Source organism: Tetrao urogallus (assembly GCF_951394365.1).
Source record: "Tetrao urogallus genome assembly, chromosome: 19".
NCBI lineage: Eukaryota > Metazoa > Chordata > Aves > Galliformes > Phasianidae > Tetrao > Tetrao urogallus.
In genome coordinates, this window is record NC_136832.1 from 6094829 (window position 1) to 6120417 (window position 25589).

A 25589-nucleotide genomic window follows, 5' to 3' on the forward strand; every position below is an offset into this window, starting at 1 on the left:
ATAATTTTGTTTCTTTGGCTGACTTCATGCATATCTCCTCTTAAGTATTTTATTGTCTGCTTCAGCATGCCTTTTTATCCTCTGCAGTGGTCCTCAGGCGTTCATGACGCAGGGTTGGGGCAGTACCTACCAGACGTGGCAGCAGCCTGGACAGCAAGTCCCAAGTAAGTGGTTAGGGCCTGGGTTTGAGAAGGGCTGGTGTTCCCTTTGCCACCAGACACAGATTGAGCCATAAGACCACTTGTGTGCGGTGGTGTTAGAGCTTGGAATGAGCCCAAGTCCACCAAAACCAGTAATGCTTTTTGTGTTCTTAACTGCTTGTTTCTGCTCCCTTTGTGGAGAAACCTACTTTGCAACATTTCTGCCTTAAGCTTTCTCTTGTGAGGATTCTCCAGGCAAGCACTCTCTATCCCCACTTCTCCCTGACAGCCACACAGTGTCTGGTGGTGAGCCCTCCCATCTCTGCTTTTTAACTCATTAGTCCTTGATTTTTATTAATTTTTGGTACACATTCTTTATGAGCTCCTTTCTAATTCCCATACTGACAGAAAGGCTGGGAAATAGATGCAAGAAGTGGAGAAGAAAAGCGTGGCTCCTATCCTGCTTCATTCACACTGGCTGTAGTGGTGTCCTCTTATTTCCTTCTGGGACCTGATAACTGCTCAGCTTCTGCAGCACTAAAAGCATGGAGTGTGACCAGCCAGATATTAGCATTAAGATACAAGTGACAGTGCACAAATATCTGCAGTAGTGAGTTCAGAAGCTGAACCCAGATCACTTCTGCTCCTGGTCTTAGTCCTTTGGCCACTGACACAGTGAATCAAACTGGCTGTTGTTCTGCAGGGATCCAAGTGTCCACTTCCTCACAAAACTGTTCAAAATTCATCAGGTTGGAATGAGATTTCAGAATAACTGACGTAGTGCTGTAGTGATGATGTCTGTCAGTAATGGCATTTTCCTGTCTTCAGCAGTCTGATGCTTTGAGCAGATTCCTAGTCCACTTGTTAATCTCAAAACTCATGTGATGCACTGAGATGCCTTTCAGTGCTCTGGCTGGTTCAGCAATGAAATAGGTGCTTAAGTTCAGTTTAAACTCCCTCTCTTTGAGGCGTCTGAGATGGAAGAATAATTGCTGTAACAATGCCAGCAACTGCATTTATGATTCCCTGTGACACAGCTGACATCTAATGTAAATGAAATTGTGCATATCTGAGATCTGGAAATCCTCAGCACTGTGTTCTTGACATCGTGCGTTTCTAGAAACCCTGCATGGGACTGGGGGCTTTGTGTTAAACTTTGAGACAGCGTCTTTGGGAGAGGGCTTCTACTCCTCAGGAATTGCAGTTTGAAAATCAGTGCTCCTCTGTAGAGCTCTGGAGACAGGCAGAAAATCAGCAGCAGTTGCCCCTTCAGGATAGGTGGGCTTGGAAAGAATTCTTGTTTTCACCGGAGTGGGGTAGTATGGTGCTGAGAAGGAGAGTTTTCCCACTAGCCTGTTAAAGAGTACAAACGACTGCTCACGTCCTTCCTTGTGCTCTCCCAAGAGCACTGAGCCTTCCTGAGAGGCAGAGCAGGAAGAAATGCAGCAGGGAAAGCTCTACAAAAAAATCTTAACTTCCAGCTTCACGTAAAGCCTTGGAATAAATGCTTATGAAACCTGCTTTTCTAATTGCCTTCAGAGATGCCTGTAGAAACTCACCTTGTGAATTTATCTTCTTCCTTGCCTCCCTCAGGTGTCCTGCCCTCCCCATCAGACACTGGGAGAAATAATCTCCCGTTTTGTAACGTCTGTGAGCTGTGTCTTGTGCTCACAGCCATGGCCTTGGAGCTTAGTGGTGTCAGAAGCCCAGACCCCTTGAGTTCCCCACTACCAGCAGTGTGGTTTGTCCCACTGGCAGCTGCTCTGCAGTGCATTTGTGAGACTGTTGGTGGTTCCCAGAAGCCGTGAAGCATCCGGCCCTGCAGTGGTCATTTCCCTGTGTGGGGTTAGTGCCATCAGATGTGTTCTGGGGACAAATATTCAGTTTCTGCTGTTGAACGTGATGGAAAACATCAGCTCACTAGTTTCATGTTTACTTAGGGTCCTCCATGCTCCTGTTGGTAGGCAGGCGCACTGAAGGCAGTCTTTGTAAGAAGAGAGGACAGATGAGAGAATGCTGTGCTTTAAGCACACACCACTGCTTGCTTTTCTGCTGATCACAATGGTACCCAGTCAGGCCAGGTGGAATTCACCAAGGCATGGGATTTATTATAAGAAACTAAGTAAATACCTGTTTTTACACTGAGTTTCAATTGGAGAACAGGCTGGTGAGGGGGCCCTGCCCCGTGGCTCTGCTTTCCCCAGCAGAGCCGTCCCCTGACTCCCAGGGACAGATCCCAGAGTGCCCTCCTTGTGGGAGGAGGGGCAGCCCCCACCCCTACACATGTATTCAGATTTTAATTACTTCCCCCATCTTAAATTAACTGGCCAGAGAAACATTTTGCCGTGAAATGCATTTAGCTGCGTGTCCTTTCAGCCCGCTGCCGACTGTAATTCTCCGAGAAGAAAAGGCATTGAAGGAGGTCCTTTGTTGGCATTAGCAGGTGGACAGTTGAGGCAGCCTTGACCTCTGCCAGAAAAGGTCCTGACTTGTAGCGTTGGTCAAGTCTTTTAACCTGCTTTTATGCCCCTGGACAGGACGCTGCTGCCCTGTTCCCTCCACCCACTTCACACTCGCAGCGCATTACGTTCCTCCTCTCCCCCCCACTTCAGAGCCCTGAGATGAAGCCGAGGGGCTTGGATGGGCTGTGAGAGCTCCTCTGTGTGTGTGTGTGTGTGCTGTCCTTGCCTGCTGTGCGTGCAGCAGTTTGTGCTTTCACTGTGCCTGCCTTCCTCTGCAGTTTTTTTCTGATTGCTGTGTTTTCTGTTCAGGGTTGGTTGGTTGGTTTGCTGCACGTCTGGCTGAGGGCTCTTTGCTCTGACTGCGGCCTCTGCAGCCAGCACGTTGGACTCTCCCCTCAACAACACTTAGACACGCTGGCTTCACCACATCTTAGTGTTGTTTGAAGGAGGGAGGTTAGTGCTGGGTGCAGGCAGGCTTTGGCTCTGTGGTCTGTCCGTATGGCTCTTAGTGCAGTGCAGGAGCCCAGAGCCAGCCGTGCCTGCTCAGAGGGCTTCACAGGTGCTGCTGCACAGGGTGGTGTTGGGACCGGTGGCTTGCTGAGTGCTGACCACGCTGTACAGGTGGGCATTGCCACCAGGACTCCTTGGGATGTGTCCTGCTGCAGGAGCAGGGGGTGCAGATGCAGGTGACTGCAGATGTGGTTGTATCCATGGCACCTCTGTGCGGAGGTTGAGGGGATAGGGCTCTGCTGTCAGGGTTTGAAGCCCGGGTCCCTGCAGTCGGTGTGAGCAGGCTGACAGCTTTGGGTGGCTGATGTGCAGAGCTAGCAGCTCCCAAACAGCGTGCTTGGCCTCGAGCGAGTGCTGACAGAGTGGAGGGGAGGGATGGAATTTGGCTTCGTGCCCCTCAGCAGCGCTCAGGTGAGACAGAATCAGGAACTTGAGTCTTTCCCCAAACTGAGAATGCCCAACGCAGTAGAAACGTGGAAGCTGAAGCATGGAATCCAGACAACTGAGGTAGAGCCAGGGCCTGTCTAGTGGAGAGGTAGATGTCACTAGCTGGAAACTGTCACCTGTTCCATATTGACATGCCCCTTATTGTCATCTTTGCACAGGCCAACAGAGCCAGCAGCAGAACAGCCATCCCGATTACAGCAAAGCATGGGAGGAATATTACAAAAAACAGAGTGAGTGAAACAGGGTTGTTGGAGATAAGGAAACTCTTGTTACAGAGTTCACGCTAATCCGATGACTTGCGTCTCCATCCCCTGCCATCATTAGCTTCCAGTCCTCTGCAGTTCCCTCTGGTCCCTGCAGCTGGTGATGGTGCATGGTAGTTCTTCCACTGGAAGCTGTCGTGGTGCCTGCTGCTGGGCCTCAGGAGGGCTGTTCCTGCTGAGCTTCAGTGCACAGCAGAGCCCGTGTCCGTGCTGGGGAAGCATTGCACACACCGAGAATCGATGCTGACAAAACAAAACCCAGAAAGTTGAAGCTGGGTTGTCAAAAAGGTAGGAATGCTCTGCACACAGGTGTGTGGACAGTCGTGGCCCTGCCTTCCTCCGCTCCGTTAAGAGGCGTGCGGTGCCAGCTTCTGGATTTGCATTTGGCAGCCTGGGTTTCGTCTTACCCAGCTGCTCATCCCTCCCTTTCCCCTTCTCTTTCCTCCAGGTCATGCTGCCAGCGCTGCTTCTCAGGCGAGCTCCCAGCCGGACTACACGATGGCCTGGGCAGAGTATTACAGACAGCAGGCCGCCTACTATGGGCAGACACTAGGGCAGGCGCAGGCCCACAGCCAGGTGTGTATTCACCCTCTGCTGTTACCCTGGGGGAGCTGGGTGTGCTGGCCTCACCCGGCTGTGGGGAGAGCCTTGGAGTGGTGCAGTGAGGCACAGAGGTGTTCTGTGGCTGGAGAAGTCAGGAGTCGCTCAGTGCTACCATTGCGCATCTCAGCATCAGACTGACTTCCCTGTGCAGGGTGGATCTGTGGGAGGGACTGGGAGGCTGTCGGTTTATTTCCCCTAAGGGCTTTGCTCCCAGTCCCCAAGCCGTTCTGCGGCTGTCGGTGGGATTTCAGCACAGTGAACGGCAGCTTGAGGCCGGCAGGACGGAGCAGCGCTGTCCTGTTGGGCAGCTTGCCTTTGCTCTGGCAAGCTTGGCGCTTGGGTCGGGGCACGGCTGGGGAGCACCTGCCTGATGGAGGGGGAGCAGAACCTTGCCTTGGTGGCACTGCAGCAGGGAGAGCCGCGGGCTGGGTGCTGGGGGTGGCTGGCAGAGGGGTGCTGGGTGCCGCGCTGACGTCCCGTGTCCCTGTGCCCACAGGAGCAGTAGAACAACGCCCTCACGGCCATCGTCGCTACTTGGTTTCTCCCTCGGAATCATTGTGGAAGAAAACCTTTTTGTAACAGAGGTTTCTAGATTTGCAACGTTTTGATGAAGACTTTTCTGTTTGTTTGTGAAACACTAGCTGTAGGATAATCCGTACTGAACTTTTCTAAGAATCAGGAGCAATTAGTAACGTACTAAACTTACGGACATGCTGGTAATTTTGTTTCTAAATTTGTACAAAACAGCAAAAACAACAAAAAAAACAACAACAACAACCATAAACACACAAAACCCTCCGGGATCCCCTTTGGACGGAGCCGGGGGAGCTGCAGCTCCAGCAGCGCACATTGGAGCTGTGACATTTCAACGCGTGCGGCCGCTGTTCTCCAGCTGGGGTTGGTTGGGTGGTTTATTTTTTCTTTCTTTCTTTCTTTTTTTTTTTCTTCCCCCCCTCTCCTCCCCCCCATTTCTCCTCTCCTTTTCATTTTGGAACCTTTTCTGTCGCAGCAGAAAGAGTGGCTTGGAAGTCTTAGGCGCTGTGTAACGAATCCGAATTGAAAAAAAAAAAAAAAGAGGAAAAAGAAAAAAAAAAAAAAGGATTTTAAACAGTATTTAAATATTCTTAAATATGTAAATTCATTAAATGTTTTACTTCTCGTTTTCTCGCATCTTTGATTTTTATTGCATTATTGTTTTTTTGTAAGAGCAGTGCTGTGTGCTGTAATGGCGGGGTGAGTTCTGCGCTGTGCCCTCGGCTCCCTGCTGGGCTCTGAGGAAGGGGAACAGGAACACAGGGGTGGCTTTTTGGGAGCCTCCTCCTCCCCGTCCCGTGGCCACGGCTGCGTTGGTGGAGCTGAGACCTCCGAGCTCAATGGAAAAAAAAAAAAAGAAAAAAAGAAAAAAAAAAAAAAAAAAAAAGAAAAGAAACCTTCCTCTATGCTCTCAGAAATATAAATACTGTTATTTTTAATATGAAAGTGGATCTGCTATTGTGAGAACCTTTTAACAAACACTGTGGAGGCGCAAAGCCCTATCAGAGGTAGTAGAACTATTTTTTAATTCCAAGGTGGATTTGTTTCAGTTCTGTTTTTATTTTGGCTTTTTTTGTTTGGGTTGTTTTTTTTTTTTTTTTGTTTTTTTTTTGGTTCCTTTTAAATATTTTCCTATCTAATATTGTCAGATTGCCTAGAGAGAAATGAATCTAGTATTAACCTCCGTACGCTGAATGATGTTGATTTAATAAAAGAGATGCTATGACTCGCGCTGTCGGCTGTAGTTCCTTGTACAGATAACTGTGTTTTTAAAGGAGGAGCAGAATCGAAGCTGGTTTTTGCCTTTGGAGTTCCCTGCAGGACGTTCCCTTCTGCACTGCACCCCAGCTGCCCTTCTCCTGTTCTGCCCCTGTTGTCCCTTACACGAGATGTCTGACTGTAAAGAAACCGGCGCCGCGTGATGCTGAGCTTTGAAACGGAGAAAAAACACTCAAAAAAAGACCCCAAAAGCCCAAGGCGCGATGTTCCTTTCATTGGAGTGGCGGTTGCATTTTACACTCTATATAATAAAATCTCCACAAGGCGGCTTGTGGGCGAAGGAGGGCGAGTGCTGTGCGGCGTGGGGGGGAGCCGAGCCCATCTGCGGGGCTGAGAGCCGGAAGGACAGAGAGCTGAGGAGTCTCTCAATGCACCTCCAGAGAATCGAGGGAGACAGTGAGCGATGGGATGGTAAAAGCCGCTCGGAAAGAGGGGAGAGGGGGGAAAAAAGGGCTGGAGGAGGGCGCGGGGCTGCTGCTGGGAATTGGGAGCGGGCATTACCGAGAAGACTTCCTTCTAATTCATCTTCCGAGCTCTGTGCCAAAACAGCATTTGGCATGGTTCACAGGGAGCAATTGTGTGATAATGAACCCTAAGGTGTCCCTTAATTGAAGACTGAGTATTACGGATTGTGCCAATGGTCGTAAATGGCGCAGGATTGTGGGAGGATGCATTTTCTTAAATGTATCTGTAAGTACAGATTAGAGAGTCTCCCCAGTGAAATGCCCATACTATAAATTATGGAAATATCTCTTTCTGATGCAACCTTTTATTGAGGGGGTGGGGAGGCGAAACAAATAGTTTGCGAGGCTTTGAAATTTGGCCTGTCATTAAGATGGTGCCTGCAAAGCTGGGTTTTCATCAGCAGTCTGGTGTCCTGGCAGGCTAAAGTGCTCAAAATGTTCCCAACTTCAGCAATTTGTTTTCCATTACCGCCGCCCGCTTGGGGCGCAGGGGCTGCGGCCGTCGAAGCTCTGCTCTGCAAAGCGCTGGGGCTGGAGCTGCTGGGTGCCCCATCGCCTCTATGGGGCCCGGGGCCGTGGGTGCTGATGCTGGGCGTGATGGGAAGGGAGAACCTCAAGGCGACGGGAGAATCCCAATGCGATGGGAGAGCTTTGTTGCGATGGGAGAGCAGCCATTGGTGTGAGAACCCAGACGCGATGGGAGATGCTCAGTGCGATGGCAGGTCCCTGATGTGCTGGGACGCCCTTGGTGTGCTGCAGGTCCATGGCGGCGCCTGTCGCTCTGAGGGCTGTGACTGAGGGGAGCCCTGCAGCCTAGGAGCTGCCACGGTGCCTTCATGGTTCATCCAGGAGGGAGCAGCCTCCTGCTTGGCTCTGCACGGCTGTAATCTCCAAAAATGAACTGGATTTAAGCTCTGATGGGATTCTCGTGGAGGAAGGGGGTTCTGCACTGCGCTGTGGGCAGAAGGTTTGGGAGCGGGAGGCGCTGGGCAGAGCTCAGAGCCCTGGGTTTGCAGCCACGCAGATGCTGCTCTATATTGGGCACCTCGATGGGCGTGGGGCTATTTTGAGAGCAGAAGGCAGGCTACTAAAACACCTGCTTTAATTTTGCATGATTCCAGAACGAACTGCACCGTGGCCATCGTGAGTTGCGCTGAAATGATGATCGAAGCAGACAGCAGGCACAGAACTTCATTTTTTGCTTGAGCACTTGAACAGGGCATCGATCGGAGCAGCGCTGTGCCTGCAGGAAGGTGGGTGGGAGGGGTGGCTGCTCCCAGCCTCGCTTTCCTGCACCCAGAGCCATTTTCCCATTGCAGCTCGGGGGCTCAGTGACCCAAAGGCACACGGTGAGGTGCAGGGGCAGGTACTGTGAGCTCGGCACATCTTCCCAGCCTTCCCCTTATCATTGAGGAAATCCTATTTCAAGGCCGCTCTAAAGCAGCCTCTGATCTCTGCGCTGCCTCTAATCCCGGCCGGCCGAGTGCAGGTGCTGCGGGGTGGGGATTAGCGGTGCCGTCCCTTTGTGCGAGCCATCACTCAGCACTCCGTGCCCAGAGCTGCTCCCAGGGCTGGGGCCAATGGACAGGGAACGTGAAGTCGGTCCTGCGGTGAGCAGAGGCCGTCGCTCTGTTTGTTTTGCAGAGAATGGGGACGACAAAGGCTTTGGGGCTGACGAGCTCTCGTTGCCGTTGTCACCCACCCCTGCCTGCGCCGCGTGGCCCCACAGCCCAGCCCTGCTCACAGCCAACGATGGGCACGTGGTGGTGGAACGTGGGTGAGAGGGTGGATGCAGAACTTTGTGATGGGATGGGAGAGGGGGGAAAGAAGGGGGGAGGTATGGATGGGGTGCAGGAGGTGTTGATGGGGTGAAGGACGTGGTGGTGGGATGGAGAGGTGGTGGTGGGATGCATGGCATGATGTTGTAGTGCTGGTGAAACCACTGTGCTGGGCAGGAGAGACAGCGGTGGGGCACGACTGCCCTGTCCTCAGCTCACAGATGGAGGGCAGGACACAGGCAGCGATTTTCCCACCTCTCCAGTCCCAAACCCTCTTTGCTCCTTCCTGTAACCTCGATCTATGGGGAGCACCCTCAGCACCCAGCCCTGGGATGGGGTCCATACACGCTCCCTGTTCTGGGGCAGCTCTGGCTGCAGGGTCCCAATCCCCAGCAGCCTCGTGATGTGCCACAATCGCCCCTCATCTGCAGCCACCTGAGCTGTGCTGAGCGCTGGGATGGAGCCGGGAGTGCACAGATGGGCTTTTTCCTTCCCTGTTTGCTTTTGTGTACCGTGATCTCATCAAAATGATCCAGGAGTTACTACTTAAAAAGAAAAAAAAAAGGGAAAAAAAAGAGACAAGAAATGAAGCGGGAGCAGCAGGGAGAGCACTCAGCACCTCCCTCCACAGCTCCGCTGCCTCCCACGGAGAGAAACGAGGCAAAGAATGCCCCGAAGCTCCTTCAAGCAGTGCGATCAGCCCGGCTCCGGGCGCTGTGCTGGAGGCTCTCTGCATTCTGAGCCCCCTCGGGACCCAACCATCGCTGGCACTGCTCGGGGACACCCCGAACCCAGCCAGAGGAAAGGCTGAGCGAGGGCACGGTGAGGCTGCTCAGCTCCATCCCACAGATGCGGCACTTTGGGGACGGGCGCTTCGCAGCTCCCTACGGGGGAAGAGAAGTGGGGGACACGCGTGGCTGCCCAGCACGAGGCGTGCGCCCCCCGGATGGCCCCATCGCACGGCCACGGGGCGGCACGGAGGGCTGGGTGTCCCCGGCCCCCTCCTGTCCCCATCCGCGGGCGCTGCGGACACGGGGAACATTTGGGCGCATTCCCATAACCGAGTGCTGCCAACTGCTGCCTCGCAGGGCCGCAGCCCCTCTCCAGCGCCGCTGTTTGCTTTGCAGCCCCCTTAGCCCCTATTGAGGCTTTTCAGCCCCGGCCCCTTCAGAGGGTTGAAGTAGGTAGAACCTGAGGAAGAGGCTATTTTCCTCCCTCCCTTTTGAGCCCTGCCTTGTGCCCAAAAGGCCCCCTTGTTTCACGCGTGCCAGTCACCTGGCTGGGCCCCCGGCCCCTTTCTCTCCCAGCCTCCCTTTTCTTTCTCCTTTCTCTCTTTTGACTTTTCCAGGAGCCCTCGCTCTCCAAACGAGCTTCAGATTGGATCCAGATTGAGGTCCCTTTGTCTTTCAAGGGTTGTACTAAGCTAATTAAATGTGATCCCAACAAATAAACGCCGATCTCCCCATTACATTCAGGCCTGCCTTTCAGGCAGCACCGGGCGGCCCCTCGCCCCCGCCCGCTGCGCGCAGGGTCCCCCTCATTGAGTCCCGGCCATTGAAAGCACTGCCAGGATTTCTTTTGTGCCGGGGGTCTCCGAGCCCTTTTTCCATCAGAAAAGACCCCCAAACAGCAGCTCGGCCTTTGTGAGTTTGCAAGCAAACGCCAAAGAAAAGCCCCCTGAATGCTTTAATAAATGACACATTTAGCAACTTCGGAGGCGCCTGGCTCCTGCGGCAGCCGCAGGGGTGCGGTGATCCCTCCTGCCCCGGCTCCCGCAGGGTGCGATGATCCCTCCTGCCCCCCTCCTTTCCCTCGGCTCCGGCCTATTTGCGGCGCGGGGTGGTGCAGGGGATGCGGCCGCTGCACCTGAGCCGCTCGCAGCCCCGCTCCAGCCGCCCTCTGCCCGCAGCTCGGAGCCGTCGATGGGGTCGGACGCGCTGCGCCACGCCGGGTTGGGGCACCGGGACGGCGGGCAGCGGGGAGGGCACTGCCCGGCTCTCGTCGTTGCGGAGCTTTTCGGCTCGGAGCCCGCGTGTCCCTTCTACCGCTATTGGTGGTAAATCCAAAATCGTCTTTAATGATTTTTCGCCCCCGCTGCACCGGCTGGGGGGCCGCGCCGGACTTTTCTCAGCTCAACTAATATCTTTTTAATGACTTTGGGAGGGGGCAGAGCCGTGCCCTAGAGCCTGGATTGCTCCAAACAGATGTTGGGGCAGAGGGAGGGGGATGCTCTTCGCTGCCAGGGACTTTCTTCTTAGAGTTCAAACGAGAGGGGAGCTTTCAATCACCGCTAAAAATGTATTTCTCCCCACTGAACAATGGGCTCCTTTCTGCGCCCGGGGGGGAACTGCGCTGCGCTCGCGTTTCTGGAGCGGGAGAGGAGAGAAACCGGAGGTTTTAGGGCAGGAAAACTCCGCTCCGAGAAGGGCTCCTCGCCGCGCCGCTCGTTTCGTAGCTCCGCGTCCCGCTTGCATTCGCTCTATCCTTCAAAAATAAAAACGAAAACAAATCCGCACGCGCCTCCGTGCAGCGGCACAACGACGGACGGCGGCGATGGGGAAGCGGCAGCGATCCGCCCCGCTTCTGCCGCCCGCTTCTGCCGCCCGCAGCCGCGCAGCGATGCGCGGATCCGACGCCGGGAGCGGCCGCGATCCCCGCTTATCCCGCAGCCCCGGAGCGGTCGGCAGCCGCGGCCCCACAAGAGTTAAATTTTAAAGCAAATCAAATTCCCATTGGCCACTGTATATTATCTCAGCAGTCTTCATTTGATACCTCTTTAATACAGAAAGGAGCTTTTCAAACCCCTTTTCTCTCTTTTCTCCCCGCCACTCTTTAAGAGCAATAAATGTTCAACTGCAATAACTATAAATCAATCTCAGCTCTGTTCAAATCCTATTCATGCGGAGGGCTGGAAGAGGGGAGAGAGCTCCCCCCTCCCCCCCACCCCCCAAAAAGCAGCTGCTGGGCTCTAATCTCCTTTCTTGCACTGTCATTCACCCTCATTTTTCCTCCATCACCCCATCCCTGCAATCTTTTCTTGTTTTGCTTTTCTTTTCTCTCTTTGCTGCATTATGATCCCATGTCTCCCCTCATCAGACCCCAACCTTGTCCAGATCCTGACCATCCCCTTGTAGGCTGTGAAAGAAAAGAAGAGTCCATGGATGTCAAATTGGTCTCAAAAAGACCATGAAAGATTGATTTGCTCCACTTTTCTTCTGCCTGACATTATTTCTGAGGGTCCTGAATGGGAAACCAGAAAGTCTGGGACTGGAATAAAGATGTTCTCTCTGTAAGGGGGAGACGGGGGGGAAAAATGCCCATTTACTCCTGGCCCATCAACCCTGCAAAACAGAGCAAAAGAAAAGAGGACTGTGGCTATTCAAAGTCAGACCAATATGTACACCTCCCAACAATATGCCAATATACTGAGGGCTTCTCTATTAACACCCATGAATATTAAAGTGCTCACTAAACGCTCAGAAGGAACTTTGGGAATATACACATGAAAATACAAGCGGCATTGTGCGGGGCTCGGAACAATGGGGCGGCGATAATGGCCCTTCTCTATTAACAGCCATGAATATTAAACTTGTTTCCTCCTAAATGTTAAAAAGGAGGGATAGCTGCGATATTAAAAAAGAGAAACGAGAAGGGAGGGCGGCGGCGGGGGGGGTGGGGGGGGTGGGGGGGTGGGGGGGAGGGCAAAGCACCTACGGTGGGGAAAAAGGTTTGGGAAACAGCTGGGGATATTTAAAACCCAGCACAAAACGGGAGCTTTTTTTTTTTTTTTCCTCCCACCTTTTTCCTTCCCCCCATCCCGAACCCCCAACTCGAGGAGGCGGCCGCGGGTTTTGGGGGGAGGAGGGAGAAGGGGGGACAGCGTTTTGTCGCGGGACGAGGAGAGAGGCGATGCGGTGCGGTGCGGTGCGGGATGGAGCGCGGGGACTGCGCGTCCGCGGCGGCGGAGCGGCTCCACCTGATGCGCTGTGCGCGGAGCTGCCGCTCTCTTCGGAGCCCAGAAACCCGAAAATCAACCCGTTTGTGCGTGCATTAAAACCAGCCCCGAGCCCTGGCAGGTTGCGAACCTTCCTGCCCTAAGGGAGCGTTGCCTTTTTTTTTTCCGAGGAAGCGCGTTCTGTAATCAACATTTTGGGTGGGTTTCTGACATTCGCGCATCTTCTTGGTGAGATGAATGACAAGAAGCGGTCGCACCTGGGCTGTAGCAGCGCTCCCCGTGCCGCCCTGCGCGGAGAGAGCAGCCCGTCGGGCTCACCCCGCTAAAGCCGCCGGGGGCTGCGGGGTCCCGGTGAGTCTGGGGGCGGCCCCGGCTCTTTGCGGGGCTCGGAATATCGGATCCGGCTCTGCTGGGTGAATCTGGGGGTCCGTGCTCTTCTCCCCCCGCCTCCCGGCCCTTTGCAGCCCCTCGTCCCCATGAAAATCAAAAGAACGGGGCTGCGGAGAGGGCTCTAAGCTGCGACACAGCGGGATCGGGTTTAAATCCAGGGAAGATTAACCCTTTGCTGAGCCGGCACGGAGCCCCGGGGGAGGGAGGGCAGCGCTGCTTCTGTGGGGACCGCTCTGTCACTCTGTGGGGACAAATGTGCCACCCTGGGGCCAGCGGTGGCGGCGGAGCGCCCGGGGCTCGGAGGGAGCGGAGGTCGCCGTAGGGGACGGGAATAATTTTGGGTTCAGACGTAGGGGTGCTGCGGGCACAGAGTCCCGGAGATGGGGACCCGGTTGAGTTCCGCGGCGCCTGCCCGGTCTCTGCCCTGGGGACGCGGGGTTTGGGACCCGCTTGTCGCAGCCGGGGGAGCCGATCCCGGTACGGGGCTGCCGGCCGCCCGCGTTTAGGGAGCGGACCCCAGTGCTCGGGGTTCCGGGCTGGCACCGAGCTCCGTGCGTCTCCCCGAGTCCGCTCCCAGGAACCGAGAGCGAAAGCCGTCGAGGGCGGACGGGACCGCGTGGATCCGGTCCGCCGGAGCTCTGCCCGTTACCCCGCGGCGTCGGGGGCCGAACGGCTCGGAGAAGCGGTGTGTGGCGGCTTCGGGGAGGCGGATTTCGTTGTGGAGCTCCGCGGCCCCAAAGCGCAGCGTTTTGTCCCCGGAACGAGCTCCGGGGCCGGCTGGGAGACGCCGAGGGCGAAGAGGAGCAGTCGGAGCGAGTGGTGCCCGACGGGGCGGGCGGGCGGGAGGGGGTGCGGGGGGGTGCCGAGCCGGTGCGTGTGTGCGTGTTTGTGTGTGTGTGTGTGTGTGTGGATGTGGATGTGTGTGTGCGGCTGTGTGTGCCGTGTCCCTCCCTCCAGCCACCCCACCCCCGGGAGGGGAGGGATGGAGGGGAGGGGGGCTCCGACGGCTCGCCTCGCTCCGGCAGCCCCAGTCGCTCCTCCAACGTCAGGGAGGTCATTAATAACCAATTAGGAGGGTCAATGAAGCTCATATATAGGCGGGCGGGAGCCGCCGAGCCGCACGGAGCCCGGCCGCCCGCCTCGCCCCCATGATGGGCTCGGTGCTGCCCGCCGAAGCCCTGGTGCTGAAGCCCGGCCTGAAGCCGCAGGGGCTCTCCCTGGCCGAGGTGATCACGTCCGACATCCTGCACAGCTTCCTCTACGGCCGCTGGAGGAACGTGCTGGGCGAGCAGCTCTTCGAGGAGAAGAGCAGCCCCAAGACCGCCTTCACGGCCGAAGTGCTGGCGCAGTCCTTCTCCGGAGGTGAGTCGCGGCCCCGCTCCCCCGGGTGTGTCACAGCGGCTGACGGCGAAAGAAGGGCTTTAAATTCATGTGGTTAACTCGGGCTTGACCTGAGAAAGTTCCCACTTAAACCGCGGGGGTGGGGGCCGGGGCTCCGTCCCCGCCGCATTCAGCCCCGCACAATGTCCCTTCTCGCGGCCCCGCTCCCTTTTCCCCCTCTCGGATTTCTGTTCCTCTCTTAATTTACCATGAAGGCTAATTCCATTTCCATTCACGATATGTCAACCATCTCATCTCCCCATTTTGTAAGAGGAATTCCTGGGCCCTTTTAAACAAGCCCTCGCGCCATTCAGCCGCAATGTACCGCTACAGCATTCCTAAAGGACTAATGAATTTAGAATTAGCAATTTCTTTCGAGTTGAGTTTAATGAATGCAGATCACTTTAACAGCGTGACAAATTGCTGGATGGGCCGAAATAGACACCATTTAACCCCCTTTCCCAGCCCCGCTCCCTGCCCAGCCCGGGCCGCTGTTCCCAGGTACCGCTTAATGCCCCGAGGGATCCGGGTACCGCTATGGAGGGGCGCGGCAGGGCGTCGACAGGGCTCAGCCCGGGGCCGCGGGCACAAAGCAGCGCTTTGTGGGTGCTCCGTGGGCTGGGGAGGGCTGGGGGGCCCCGTTCTGACCGCGCTCCCGTCGCCGCAGAGGTGCAGAAGCTCTCCAGCCTGGTGCTGCCGTCGGAAGTGATCATCGCTCAGAGCTCCATCCCCGGGGAAGGGCTCGGCATCTTCTCCAAGACGTGGATCAAGGCCGGCACCGAGATGGGGCCGTTCACGGGCAGGGTGATCTCGCCGGAACACGTGGACCTGTGCAAGAACAACAACCTGATGTGGGAGGTAACGGTCCCGCAGGACTCGGGGTGGCGGCGCTCCGACCTGCGCTTCGTGAGCCCTTCCCCGTGCCTCAGTTTTCCCCAGCCTCCCCCAGGGCAGGAGCTCCGGAGCCCTCGGGGTGTCCCCATGCCGCACCGCTTTGTCACCTCCCGCCCTGTCCTTCCACAGAGCTGATGCTCCCGGCTGGCCGCTCCCCGCCGCGATCCCAGCGACACAATGGCTCTGCCGCATCCCTGCTTTGTCCCAGCCCTGCAGCGGTGCTGTGGGTTTTGGGGTGATGTGAGCAGCCGGGGCGCTGCGGCTGCAGGGAGCGTTTTGCTCCCATTTCCACTTTCACTCAGCCCCAGACTCGCACTTCTTGTTATGACTGCCTCACGCACGGCAAAGCTCGCCTCACTTCTGCCGCTGCCCCACAAAGCATAGCCCACAAGGACTGGATCTGGCAGGTGCCTTCCTCCTTCACGCAGGGACAGATCTCCCCGAGGTGCTGGCGGCGCACCGAGCGGCCCTTTTGGGGCCACAGAACAGATGCGGGGAGCTGAGCTGCCAGGCTGTGCCCAGCCGGCTCTGCTGTGGCGCCGCGAGGCTCCGCCATCCTCAGCCCGGCGGCCGCATCTCCCCGAGGTCTCAGCCCCGAGGCCGTGCTGGCTTTGGGGACGTTATCTCAGAGCATCCCCTGGCGCTGGGGCTGTGGGAAGGGCTTGGCTCGCTGCAGGCAGCGCCGCTACAGCCCTGTGCTCCCCTCCCAGGTCTTCAACGAGGACGGCACGGTGCGGTACTTCATTGATGCCAGCCAGGAGGACCATCGCAGCTGGATGACCTACATCAAATGTGCCCGCAACGAGCAGGAGCAGAACCTGGAGGTGGTGCAGATCGGGAACAGCATCTTCTATAAAGCCATTGAGGTATGTGGGTGCAGAGATCCCACCCTGCTGACCTTCCCTTGTTTTTGGGGCTGCTGCTGGACCGCTTGTGGGAGCACCCTGGCACCCAGACATACGGGGTAACGCCATGCGTGGGCTCTGGGGAGGCAACAAAGCTCTGTTCCCTCTGTTCCCTCTTGGCGGATGCACCGATGCATGCTGTGCAGAGGGAGAGCAAATGCTGAGCAGGCTCACTTTGGAGCACAACATCTGAACAATCCCTGCAATCCCAGCACTGTTTGTCACCCTGTGGGCAGGAGCAGAATTCCCGTGCTGTATCGAGAGACAGGATTGAGTGTAGAACACCAACCCAAGCTGGGGGCTTCTGTGAAATCCAGGTGAAGGCTGCGCTGCGCTCTGCAGCTTTTACCTGGAGGTCACCACGGCTCTGGCAGTAAATGCATCCCCATGAACCACTGCTGCTGCAGTGAAGGGTGATGGCATCACAGGGATGTCACCAAGCAACTGTGTGGGTTGGAGAGGTGGGAAAGGGGGCAGCTCCGTCTCACCCCACTGCTGCTGGGAGGCTGTCTTGGCTGGGCAGGAGCACGGGCAGCCACCCATCCCATGAGCAGGGGCTCCTGAGAATCAGCTGCTCCGTGGGCAGCAGCGCAGCACTGAGGCAGCATCCCAGGGATGGGAGCAGTGGGGTGGGGAGGAGCTCCGAGCTGCTCTCCCTGTTCTGCACATCCCTTTGCAGGCTTTTGCTGTGCCCAGCTTTAGGTCCTGATGCTCCTGTGGGCAGCTGGTGTAGCGTTAGCGGCATTAGCTCAGTTTGTTTTGATTCTTACATCATGCAAAGAAGCAAAATAATTCCAGGCAACGTCCGTGCAGTTGGGAGCACACCGTGTTTGTCATCCTGCACAGACCTCACCCTGCCCAGCCAACAGGGTGGGTGGGTGGTGATGTGCAGGCTGTGAGCAGGGGCTTTGCACGGCCGTAACCATCTGAGCGCAGGGGCTGCTGTGTTTAATTCCCTGTACGCAGACAGTTGAAGTGCTGAGAGCTCTGAGCTCTGTGCGGAGGGGACGTGGGGACAGGAGGTGCTGCTGTGCTGCTGCCATCAGGGCATGGTAGCCACTGGTAGCGGCTGCTGGCTCCAACTGCGTGAGGTTTGTGCACCAAAAAGAGAAACAAAAACAGGAGGGGGGTTTGGTTTTCCTTCTGAAAGGAAAACTCTGCTCGCTAATCCCTTAACTCAGGGCCACACAAATGAAATATTGTGGGGCAGAGAGAGAGGTGTTGCTGCAGCTCTAAGGTGACAAATCATTTTTAGGGGGGCTTCTGGTGCTATTTGGCATTCCTATTTTCATGCGTTTTTTGCCCGTTCCCACTCATCCTTCCCAGTTTGCTTCTCCCATTCCGTTCCTTGCCAGTTCTAAATTGTTGCTGTTGGAAAAAGCAGCGAGGGTGGTGAGGTTGGCCTCAGGTTGGAAAGCTGTGAGGCGCCGTGGTGGCACGGCTCTGGGCTGTGTGCAGGTGGATGCACTGCTGTGGGTGTGCGCCAGCCCCAGCAGAGAGTACACATCCACATGGACATGCACACACCTGATCCTGTGTGTGTGTGTGTGTGTGTGCTTCTTGAAAATCTTTCTGGCAATATTTCTTTCTATTAAAAAGAACTCATTTTCTGTTAAAAAGAAAATGACGGTGAGGAACAGCACTGGTTTGGGACGGGAAGCGATGGTCCCATCTCTGATTCTGTAACCACAGTCAAGTCCACATGCTGAAATGTAAACATATGGAGCCAAATCACTGCTGCTTTCAGGTGCATAAAATCAGGCACTTCAACAGTGCTACGGCGACCTGACTTTCAATTCTGCTTCGTAGGGAAAAATGCTTTTCCCGAACTCTGTGTATGGGAAGCAAACCTCTGAAACTCAGTATTCTCTAAATTAGATCCTAATAATGCTAGGGACCTGCAAGGGGAAAAGATATGTATTTTTGTAGGGTGGTGTTGCTGTGAGCATTGCCTTATGCGGCTGCTGTGGTGTGAGACATCCATCCTCTGGCCATGGCTGTGCTGCAGGGGCTGCTCAGGCGCTGCTCCTGGCAGCTCTCACTGCAGTGTGGAACCAGAACCCAAACATCAAGGGTGGGAGGAGTGCTGTCATCCCATAGGAACAAGGTGCAGTGCTGATAGAAAAGCCCTTCCTGCTCTCCGCTTGGGCTGGTGCAGGCAATGGGGCTTTGGAAGAGGCAGCATCTCACGCCTGGACCACGCTCTCCTGCAGCAGCCGCTGGGATCTTGGCTGGTTCCCTACGCTGGCTGAGCCCAAGGCTGCATCTGCATTTCCACCTGAATTTCTACTGCTGGGGAATGACCCTGCTGGGGTGGGAGATGCTGCCGTGTCCAGCTGCAGGGAGTGCCAAGGGCTCCATGCAGAGCACTGCGTATGGCACCAAGTCCGATCTCTGTGTCATTGCTCCTTGCTGCGGTTTGTGGGCACACGGTATCTTATTTCTCCATGTCTGTATGTGCTGTGCCACACCTCCATCTCCTTCAGCTATGGGAATCTGTGCCCCACTGCTGCTCCTTTTCCTGCTCCTGGACCTGGGGAAGAACGAGGTGCAGCTCAGTGCCATCAGTACACAGTGCTCAGTGTACACTGTCAGTGTGATCAGCGCCGTGCCTGGCCCACTGCCTGGGGCGTGCTGGGGGCGTTCAGCAGTGCTGATGGCAGTGGGACCTTGCAGGAATCTGAAACGACCGGCTGAGGATGCGGGTAGAGCTGCTTGGTGTGCCACCCCAACACCCCCATCTGTGTTCCTTCTCCAGATGATTCCTCCGGATCAAGAGCTGCTGGTCTGGTATGGGAACTCGCACAACACCTTCCTGGGCATCCCAGGTGTCCCAGGGCTGGAAGAGGAGCAGAAGAAGAACAAACATGGTAGGTGACAGCAAAAACAGCCATGTCATTCCCTGCTCACCCCATCCCCAGCTTTGTGGCCAGGGTGGGTATGGGGCAGGGACTCACAGCTCTCTGAGGGCAAGCATACGGATCTCTGAGCAGCACAGCATGTCCCATGGACCCGCAGCTCTCCATATCCCCACGATCCTACAGAAAGGAGCTGGTCAGCTTCACCTGTAAGACAGAGCTCATCTCCCCCAAAACAGAGCCTGCAGTTTGAGCAGATCTCCGGTGATTTGGGATCCCTCGGTGTCAGCGTGCCCATGGCTGGGGTTGTGCCAGCAGCCACTGCCTGACCCAGTGTGGAGCTGCCAGGCAGGGAGGAAGGAGCCCCAACATGCTGTGAGGTGCCGGGATGCGCTCTTCTATTTCCCTGCTCTGCATTTAACGGCGCAAACCCTTCTTTTTCCACATAGCCAGTGCAGGAGGCTTTGGCACTCTGCCTGTCTCAGCAGCTCCCGTGGGCAGGCAGTGGAGCTCCTGAGCCCTTTGGGAAATGCTGTGCTCTGAACCGAGTCCCCAAAGGGCTCTGAGCGAGCCCCAAAGCGGAGCCCAGCAGGGCTGGGGGAGAAGCTGGGGCTGAAGCAGGTCTGTTACAGCCGCAGATCCCCGCTGACAGCTCCTCGTCGCCTTCCTGCGTCACCACCGCTGTGGGTGCGGCGTGCAGCTGGGGCACGGGGCGGTTACTTATGGCTTGGGAATGGGGTGAGCCCACAGGGCACTGCCTGACCATTCCCCCTTGTTGCTCCCAGAGGACTTCCACGCAGTGGAGACAGGAGCCAGCACCACGGGCCGCATGCGCTGCGTCATCTGCCACCGCGGCTTCAACTCCCGCAGCAACCTGCGCTCCCACATGCGCATCCACACCCTGGACAAGCCTTTCGTGTGCCGCTTCTGCAACCGTCGCTTCAGCCAGTCCTCCACCCTCCGTAACCACGTCCGCTTGCACACCGGTGAGCGGCCCTACAAGTGCCAGGTTTGCCAAAGTGCCTACTCCCAGCTCGCCGGGCTGCGGGCGCACCAGAAAAGTGCCCGTCATCGGCCCCCCAACGCCTCCCTGCAGGCTCACTCGCCCGCCCTGCCCGTTCCCCATCCCGCCTCCCTGGCCCATCACATCCCCACCATGGTGCTGTGAGCCCTGGAATGGCAGCAGCACGCTTCTGGATGGCCGCTGCCTGCAGGCAAAGACTGGCGCTGAGACGTGCGAGGAACTGGGAGCCTGTGGCAGAGAGGGGGGCAGAGGCAGGGCTGCTCTACGTGCTGAATCGCCTTGGCAGTACCACCGCTTCCAGGGGGTTAAGTGGGAAGGGAGCGTGGGAGGGCACGGCGGGATGTCCCGTATGGATTTGCTGGTGCATTCGGTGCTGGAGCTGCACCTGGACGAGTCACTGTTCTACAGATAATTTGATAGGAGGAAAAATTGCTCTTGTCCCTTCTCCTCTGTGCCAGTGAGTGCCCAGCAGGGAGACGTGGCACAGCCCCGCTGCTGCCATCGGCTTTGTCTATGGCAGCTCTTCCCAAGAGACAGATTTCTCTCCCTGGCAGTCCCACTTCAGCCAAGTTGGGTTTCCCTCCCAGTCCCTGTAGCCCCAGCTGTGCCCTGGGGTTTGTCTGCAGGTGCCGTGGTGGAGGGGGTGAGCTGAGAGCCACCAAGGGACGGAACGCCTCCCCTGTGCGGGAGGCTGAGAGCGGCTGTGAGGCAGCCGAGGTCAGGCTGGACGGGGCTCTGAGCACCGCCGGAGCTGCGGGTGTCCCTGTTCACTGCAGGGAGGTGGACCAGACGGCTTTTAGGGGTCTCTTCCGACTCAAACGGTGCAATGACAGCCCAGCAGCCGATAGGGCGCCCCGCATTGCTCCCCGCAGCCCTGATGGAGCGCTCAGCTGGGACTTCTGCTGCCCTCTGCAGTCCCGCACAGCCCGGAGCAGCTCTGTACCATAACGCTAGGAAGGTGTTCCGCTATTCGTTATAAGTCTGAGGTGTATAAAGTTCTCACAAACTGTGTTTTACTTCCAGAAAAAAAAAGAAAAAAAAGAAAAAAAGAAAAAAAAAAGGAAAAAAAAAAACAAAAACCCGTCACTTTAACTTTGTAAATATTTATGTAAAACATTATTTACAAAACTTTGATATTATATATTATTTGATTGTATATGCACACGGTGTAAATACATTTGTACCTCTCTCTTGTACTCTAAATAAAACCGACTCGGGACGTTTATCGTGTAATGGGCGGCTGCGAGGGGGGAGCGGAGGGCGGAAAATCACAGAGCACCAACCCCAGAAGTCAGGGCAGGGACTCTGCTCCCGGCTGCCCGAATCGTTGTCCCCTTTCCCTCACGTCGGTACGAAGTGCCTCAGTTTCCCTTGAGAGAGCGATGGAGACGCTCCGCCCGCACTAAACGCGCCCTGCCCTCCTCCCCCCCCCTCTCCCAATCTCCCTGCCAGGATCCAAAATGGCCGCCCCGCACCCAGCCGATATATCTCTCGCTGAGGCCCTCACTCAAGATGGCGGCACCCACGCCTCAAGTGCGCTTTTGCCCGCAGTCAAGATGGCGGCCGGAAGGCACGTGTAAATGGGGGGCGCCGGCGCCCTGCTGCCCGCACCCAAGATGGCGGCGGTGGCCATGCGGCTGCCGGTGATCCGCAAGGCGGTGGGGCCGAGCGGGCGGCGGAGCGGCGAGAAGCACCTGGTGGTGCCCGGAGACACCATCACTACGGACACGGGATACATGAGGTGGGGACGGCGGCAGCGGGGATGCGGTGAGGGGACGAGGCAGGCCGCTCTTGGGCTCTCCTTATACGTCCGTTCTGTCTGCAGGGGCCACGGCACCTACGTGGACGAGGAGAAGCTCGTCGCCTCGGTGGCCGGCGCTGTGGAGAGAGTGAACAAGCTGGTGTGCGTCACGCCGCTGAAGACCAGGTGAGCTGAGGGCTGGGCTGCCCGTGGGGGGTTGAGGAAAGGGCCGTGTAATGCTGTGCTCTGTCCCACCGCCAGGTACAACGGCGAGGTCGGAGACATCGTGGTCGGGAGGATCACGGAGGTGAGGATCCGGGAGGGCCCAGGAGAGCGTCACGAGGTCCAACAAAGCCAAGAGCGAGACCTTGCAGCCCAGAGAGCAAACCGTGTCATGGGCTGCATCCGGTGCAGTGCGACCAGCGGGGCAGGGAGGTGGTCCTGCCCTCTGCTGAGACCTCACCTGGAGCACTGCGATCTGATGGGGCATCCTTAGTGCAAGAGAGACACGGATCTGTTGGAGCATGTCCAGAGGAGGGCTGCAAAAATGATCCAAGGGATGGAACACCTCCCTGTGAGGACAGGCTGAGAGCTGGGACTGTGCAGCACGGAGAAGAGATGGCTCTGGGGAGAGCTGAGAGAGGCCTGTCAGTATCTAAAGGGGCTGTAAGAAAGTAGGGGATGGATTTTTTACTAGGGTCTGTTGTGATAGGTCAAGGAGAAATGGTTTCAATCGAAACAGGGGAGATTATACATTCGGTATAAGGCCTTTTACAATAAGGGCAGTGAGGCTCTGGCACAAGTTTCTCAGGGTGGTGGTGGTTGCCCCATCCTTGCAGACGCCCAGGGTCAGAGCTGGGCAGGGCTCTGTGCACCTGAGGGACCTGCAGATGTCCCTGTTCATTGCAGGGAGTTGTGCCAGATGGCTTTTAAGGATCCCTTCCAACTGAAACGATGCTGTGATTCTCTGACAGCCCCTGCTGCACTGGCTGGTAATTTCTTGTGGCTGTCATGGTGCTTTGCTGTAGAGCTGTGTGACTTCCCACGCTGCTGACGAGGTTTTGTTCATATTCTGAGTGTACATTAACATCATTTTTCTTCTCCAGGTTCAGCAGAAACGATGGAAAGTGGAAACCAATTCCAGGCTGGATTCAGTCCTGTTGTTGTCGTCTATGAATTTACCTGGTGGGGAACTGGTGAGTGCAATTTGTGCAGAGAAGTTCCAAATTGCTGCCTTCTGCGGCAAGGCAGGATGCCTTGGATAATCCTTCTTTCGTGTAGCTGTTAATTAATGTTTTCTCATTCTATGTGATGTGTAACTTTTCTTGCATTGTCCTCTTCAGAGAAGGAGATCAGCGGAAGATGAGCTTGCAATGAGGGACTATCTGCAGGAAGGGGACCTCATCAGTGTATCCTTGCACTGCTTGTACTCGGACAGAAGAGTTGAGGGGCATGGGGGGACAGCCAGACCTCAGCCAGGCAGGAAGAGCTCACTGCTTGGGCAGCTGGTGGCTGTTGGCACAGGGCAGCAGGAGGAAGTCTGTTTCCTTAAGAGGCACTGACAGGCAGAGGTGCAGTCTGTATTTTCTGATGGGGCTGTATCGCTGCACACCAGGAGTCTGAAATATGGGAAGGTAAGTCACTCAAAAGCCTAATTTTTTGCCAGGTAGATTGCATGAGCGTCTAACCCTGGTGCTCGGAAGTCTGTTAGGAGGTCAGACCTTTGTTAAATACAGTGCAATCCTATCCATGTCAGTAGAATTTCTTTGAATTTATATCGAGATGGCAGCAGGATGGGGCTTTGGGGGGAGGTCTTTAAGGAAAAAAAAGCTCTGGAGTAGAGCATGATGTTATAACCCACGTCAGTAAGTTAGGAAGAATTTTAGCTCCTATGTGGGAGCTCAGAGCAGAGTTCCTCAATGCAGACACAATGCCCTCTGAACTGCTGCTATTCCTCTCCAAACTTATTGCGTGAATCTGTTTCTCCCACCAGTTGAGCTCTGAGGAGAGAAATCTTCTAGCTCGAACTTTATCACTCTTCTTCTGCAGGCCATTGTCCCCAGGGCTTGCTTCTCACTCCAGGGCTCTATTTTAGGCTTTATGCAGTTGGCATTTATCTCTGTTTTTGCGCATTGAAATAAGCCAAGGGGCCACTGGAGCGTAGGCTGCAGTTGGGATTACCAGACCGAGGGTATTAGCACTTAAAAGATGAAAGCAAAATGTGCTTTTTGCACAAAGGGTGAAGGACAGCGACTGGATTAAGGGGGAAAATGTTCTGCTAAATTGGGCCTCTCAGTCCTCATTTTTCTGCAGGATGGTTGATGTCTAGTTACAATCAAGATATTAACATTTGTCCTAAGCACTGAGAGTATTCTTCATCTTCAAAGGATTGCACAGGCATTAGCTAATCCTCCCAGCACTCCCAGAGGCAAGCAGGTTTTATATTCACTGTTTCACGGGAAACGATGTTAAATTGACTGGTTTCTAGACCAGGAGTGCAGTGCATGTCGGTGACTGGTTATTACCTGTGGCAGCACACTGTCTCTCATGCTGAGTCTCATGGTCTCTTCTTCAGCTTGGCCAGGGTGTGCTTGTTCAGGTCTCGCCCTCCCTTGTGAAACGCCAGAAGACTCACTTCCATGACTTGCCCTGTGGTGCATCTGTGATCCTCGGTAACAACGGTTTCATCTGGATCTACCCAACTCCAGAACAGAAAGATGAAGAAGCAGGGGGCTTTACAACCAACTTAGAGGTGAGGGGACAGGGAAAATGACGAGCTGTGTTCTACCAGTGGCGTTTTGCTAGTTGTGATCCAACAGGCACGTGAATCACTTAAGATGTTCAAGAAGTGGTATTGGATTTGTGGCAAAATGTTTATTTTCCAGAAGGCTTGCATTATTTCCCTGTGTATTCATCTCTGTTCCTCTGTCCTTCCTCAGCCAGTTCCCCTGTCTGACCGGGAGGTGATCTCACGGCTCCGAAACTGCATTGTGGCTCTGGTTACTCAGAAGTTGATGCTCTTTGACACTAGCATCCTGTATTGCTATGAGGCATCCCTTCCTCATCAGGTACTGAAACCAGCGCTGTTTACTTTATTCCACAGCGTGGGAAGGGATTGGGAAGGCTGAATCTGCCGCTGTTGAAGTCAGTAAGTTACATGGTGGGGCTTCCTTTTGCCCTTACAAAAGATCTGTAGTGACAATATGAACTTCTGCTCTCATGCATGACATAAATTGCCTTGGACACGTGTGATATCCTGGTAGAACTTAAACAATCACAGAGAAAAGGTGTGCAGCAAGAGCTCCAACTGGGGGAGCCTTCCAGTCAGTGCAGAATGGCCTTCAGTTAAGGCTTTTAGCCTTTCCTTTGATTTCTTATGGTCTTTATAAGAGGTGTTAGCCCAAAGTTATCTTCCAGTGCTAGTAACTTCTCTTCGGTGCCAATGTGACTTTTCTTTCCATTCCAGATCAAGGACATTCTGAAACCAGAGGTGATGGAGGAGATTGTTCTGGAAACCCGACAGAAGTTGCTGGATCTAGAGGGGTAGTGCTGCAAGAGGTCACTTTAAAATCCCCACCATGGCAGCTTTTGGTTCTCAGTACTTTTTTTTAATCAGTGTTCCAGTCACCAGTGTCCATTCCACACTTCAGAAACTCCCACAATTGGTCATTTAAACTCCTTGAATATCTCCTGAGCCCTTTTAGTACAATAGTACTAAATAGTACTTAAGTACAATAGCCTTTTAGTGCAGCAGCCTGGGAAATAGATACCTGACCTTTATGAAGACACAGATGCAATTGGGACATATCTCATGACACGTGTTGCTGTGTATAGTGCTCCTGAACTTCTAGGAAGTTAGGGAGGAGGGGATGTGTTTTGTGCTTGGTTTCTTTCTCCCCAGAGGCTTTTAAAATGGTTTTGATTTTCCTTTATGATACAGATCTGCCAGTCTGTCCTTTGACT

At 55.2% G+C, this 25589-nt stretch overlaps 3 protein-coding genes across 3 annotated transcripts in view; all 3 read left to right on the forward strand.

Annotated features, from left to right (window-relative positions):
- FUBP3 (far upstream element binding protein 3) overlaps positions 1-9929 on the forward strand; it is a gene marked incomplete at both ends in the record, with an annotated part of 39532 nt that extends 29603 nt beyond the window's left edge. Inside the window, 4 exons of the mRNA XM_079544698.1 lie at positions 88-164; positions 3718-3789; positions 4271-4398; positions 9828-9929. Coding sequence (XP_079400824.1) covers positions 88-164; positions 3718-3789; positions 4271-4398; positions 9828-9929 — 379 coding nt within the window. The remainder of the gene's footprint in view (positions 1-87; positions 165-3717; positions 3790-4270; positions 4399-9827) is intronic.
- A 4043-nt stretch (positions 9930-13972) lies between these two features.
- PRDM12 (PR/SET domain 12) lies at positions 13973-20029 on the forward strand (the record flags this gene model as incomplete). Its single annotated transcript, XM_079544520.1, has 5 exons — positions 13973-14186; positions 14872-15062; positions 15809-15964; positions 18762-18873; positions 19647-20029. 5 exons carry the CDS (start codon positions 13973-13975, stop codon positions 20027-20029), a joined length of 1056 nt encoding a protein of 351 aa, XP_079400646.1.
- Positions 20030-21501: 1472 nt separating this feature from the next.
- On the forward strand, positions 21502-25173 carry EXOSC2 (exosome component 2; the record flags this gene model as incomplete). Its single annotated transcript, XM_079544521.1, has 9 exons — positions 21502-21626; positions 21711-21812; positions 21888-21933; positions 22733-22822; positions 22970-23035; positions 23192-23260; positions 24202-24378; positions 24566-24694; positions 25093-25173. 9 exons carry the CDS (start codon positions 21502-21504, stop codon positions 25171-25173), a joined length of 885 nt encoding a protein of 294 aa, XP_079400647.1.
- Between the last annotated feature and the right edge of the window lie 416 nt (positions 25174-25589).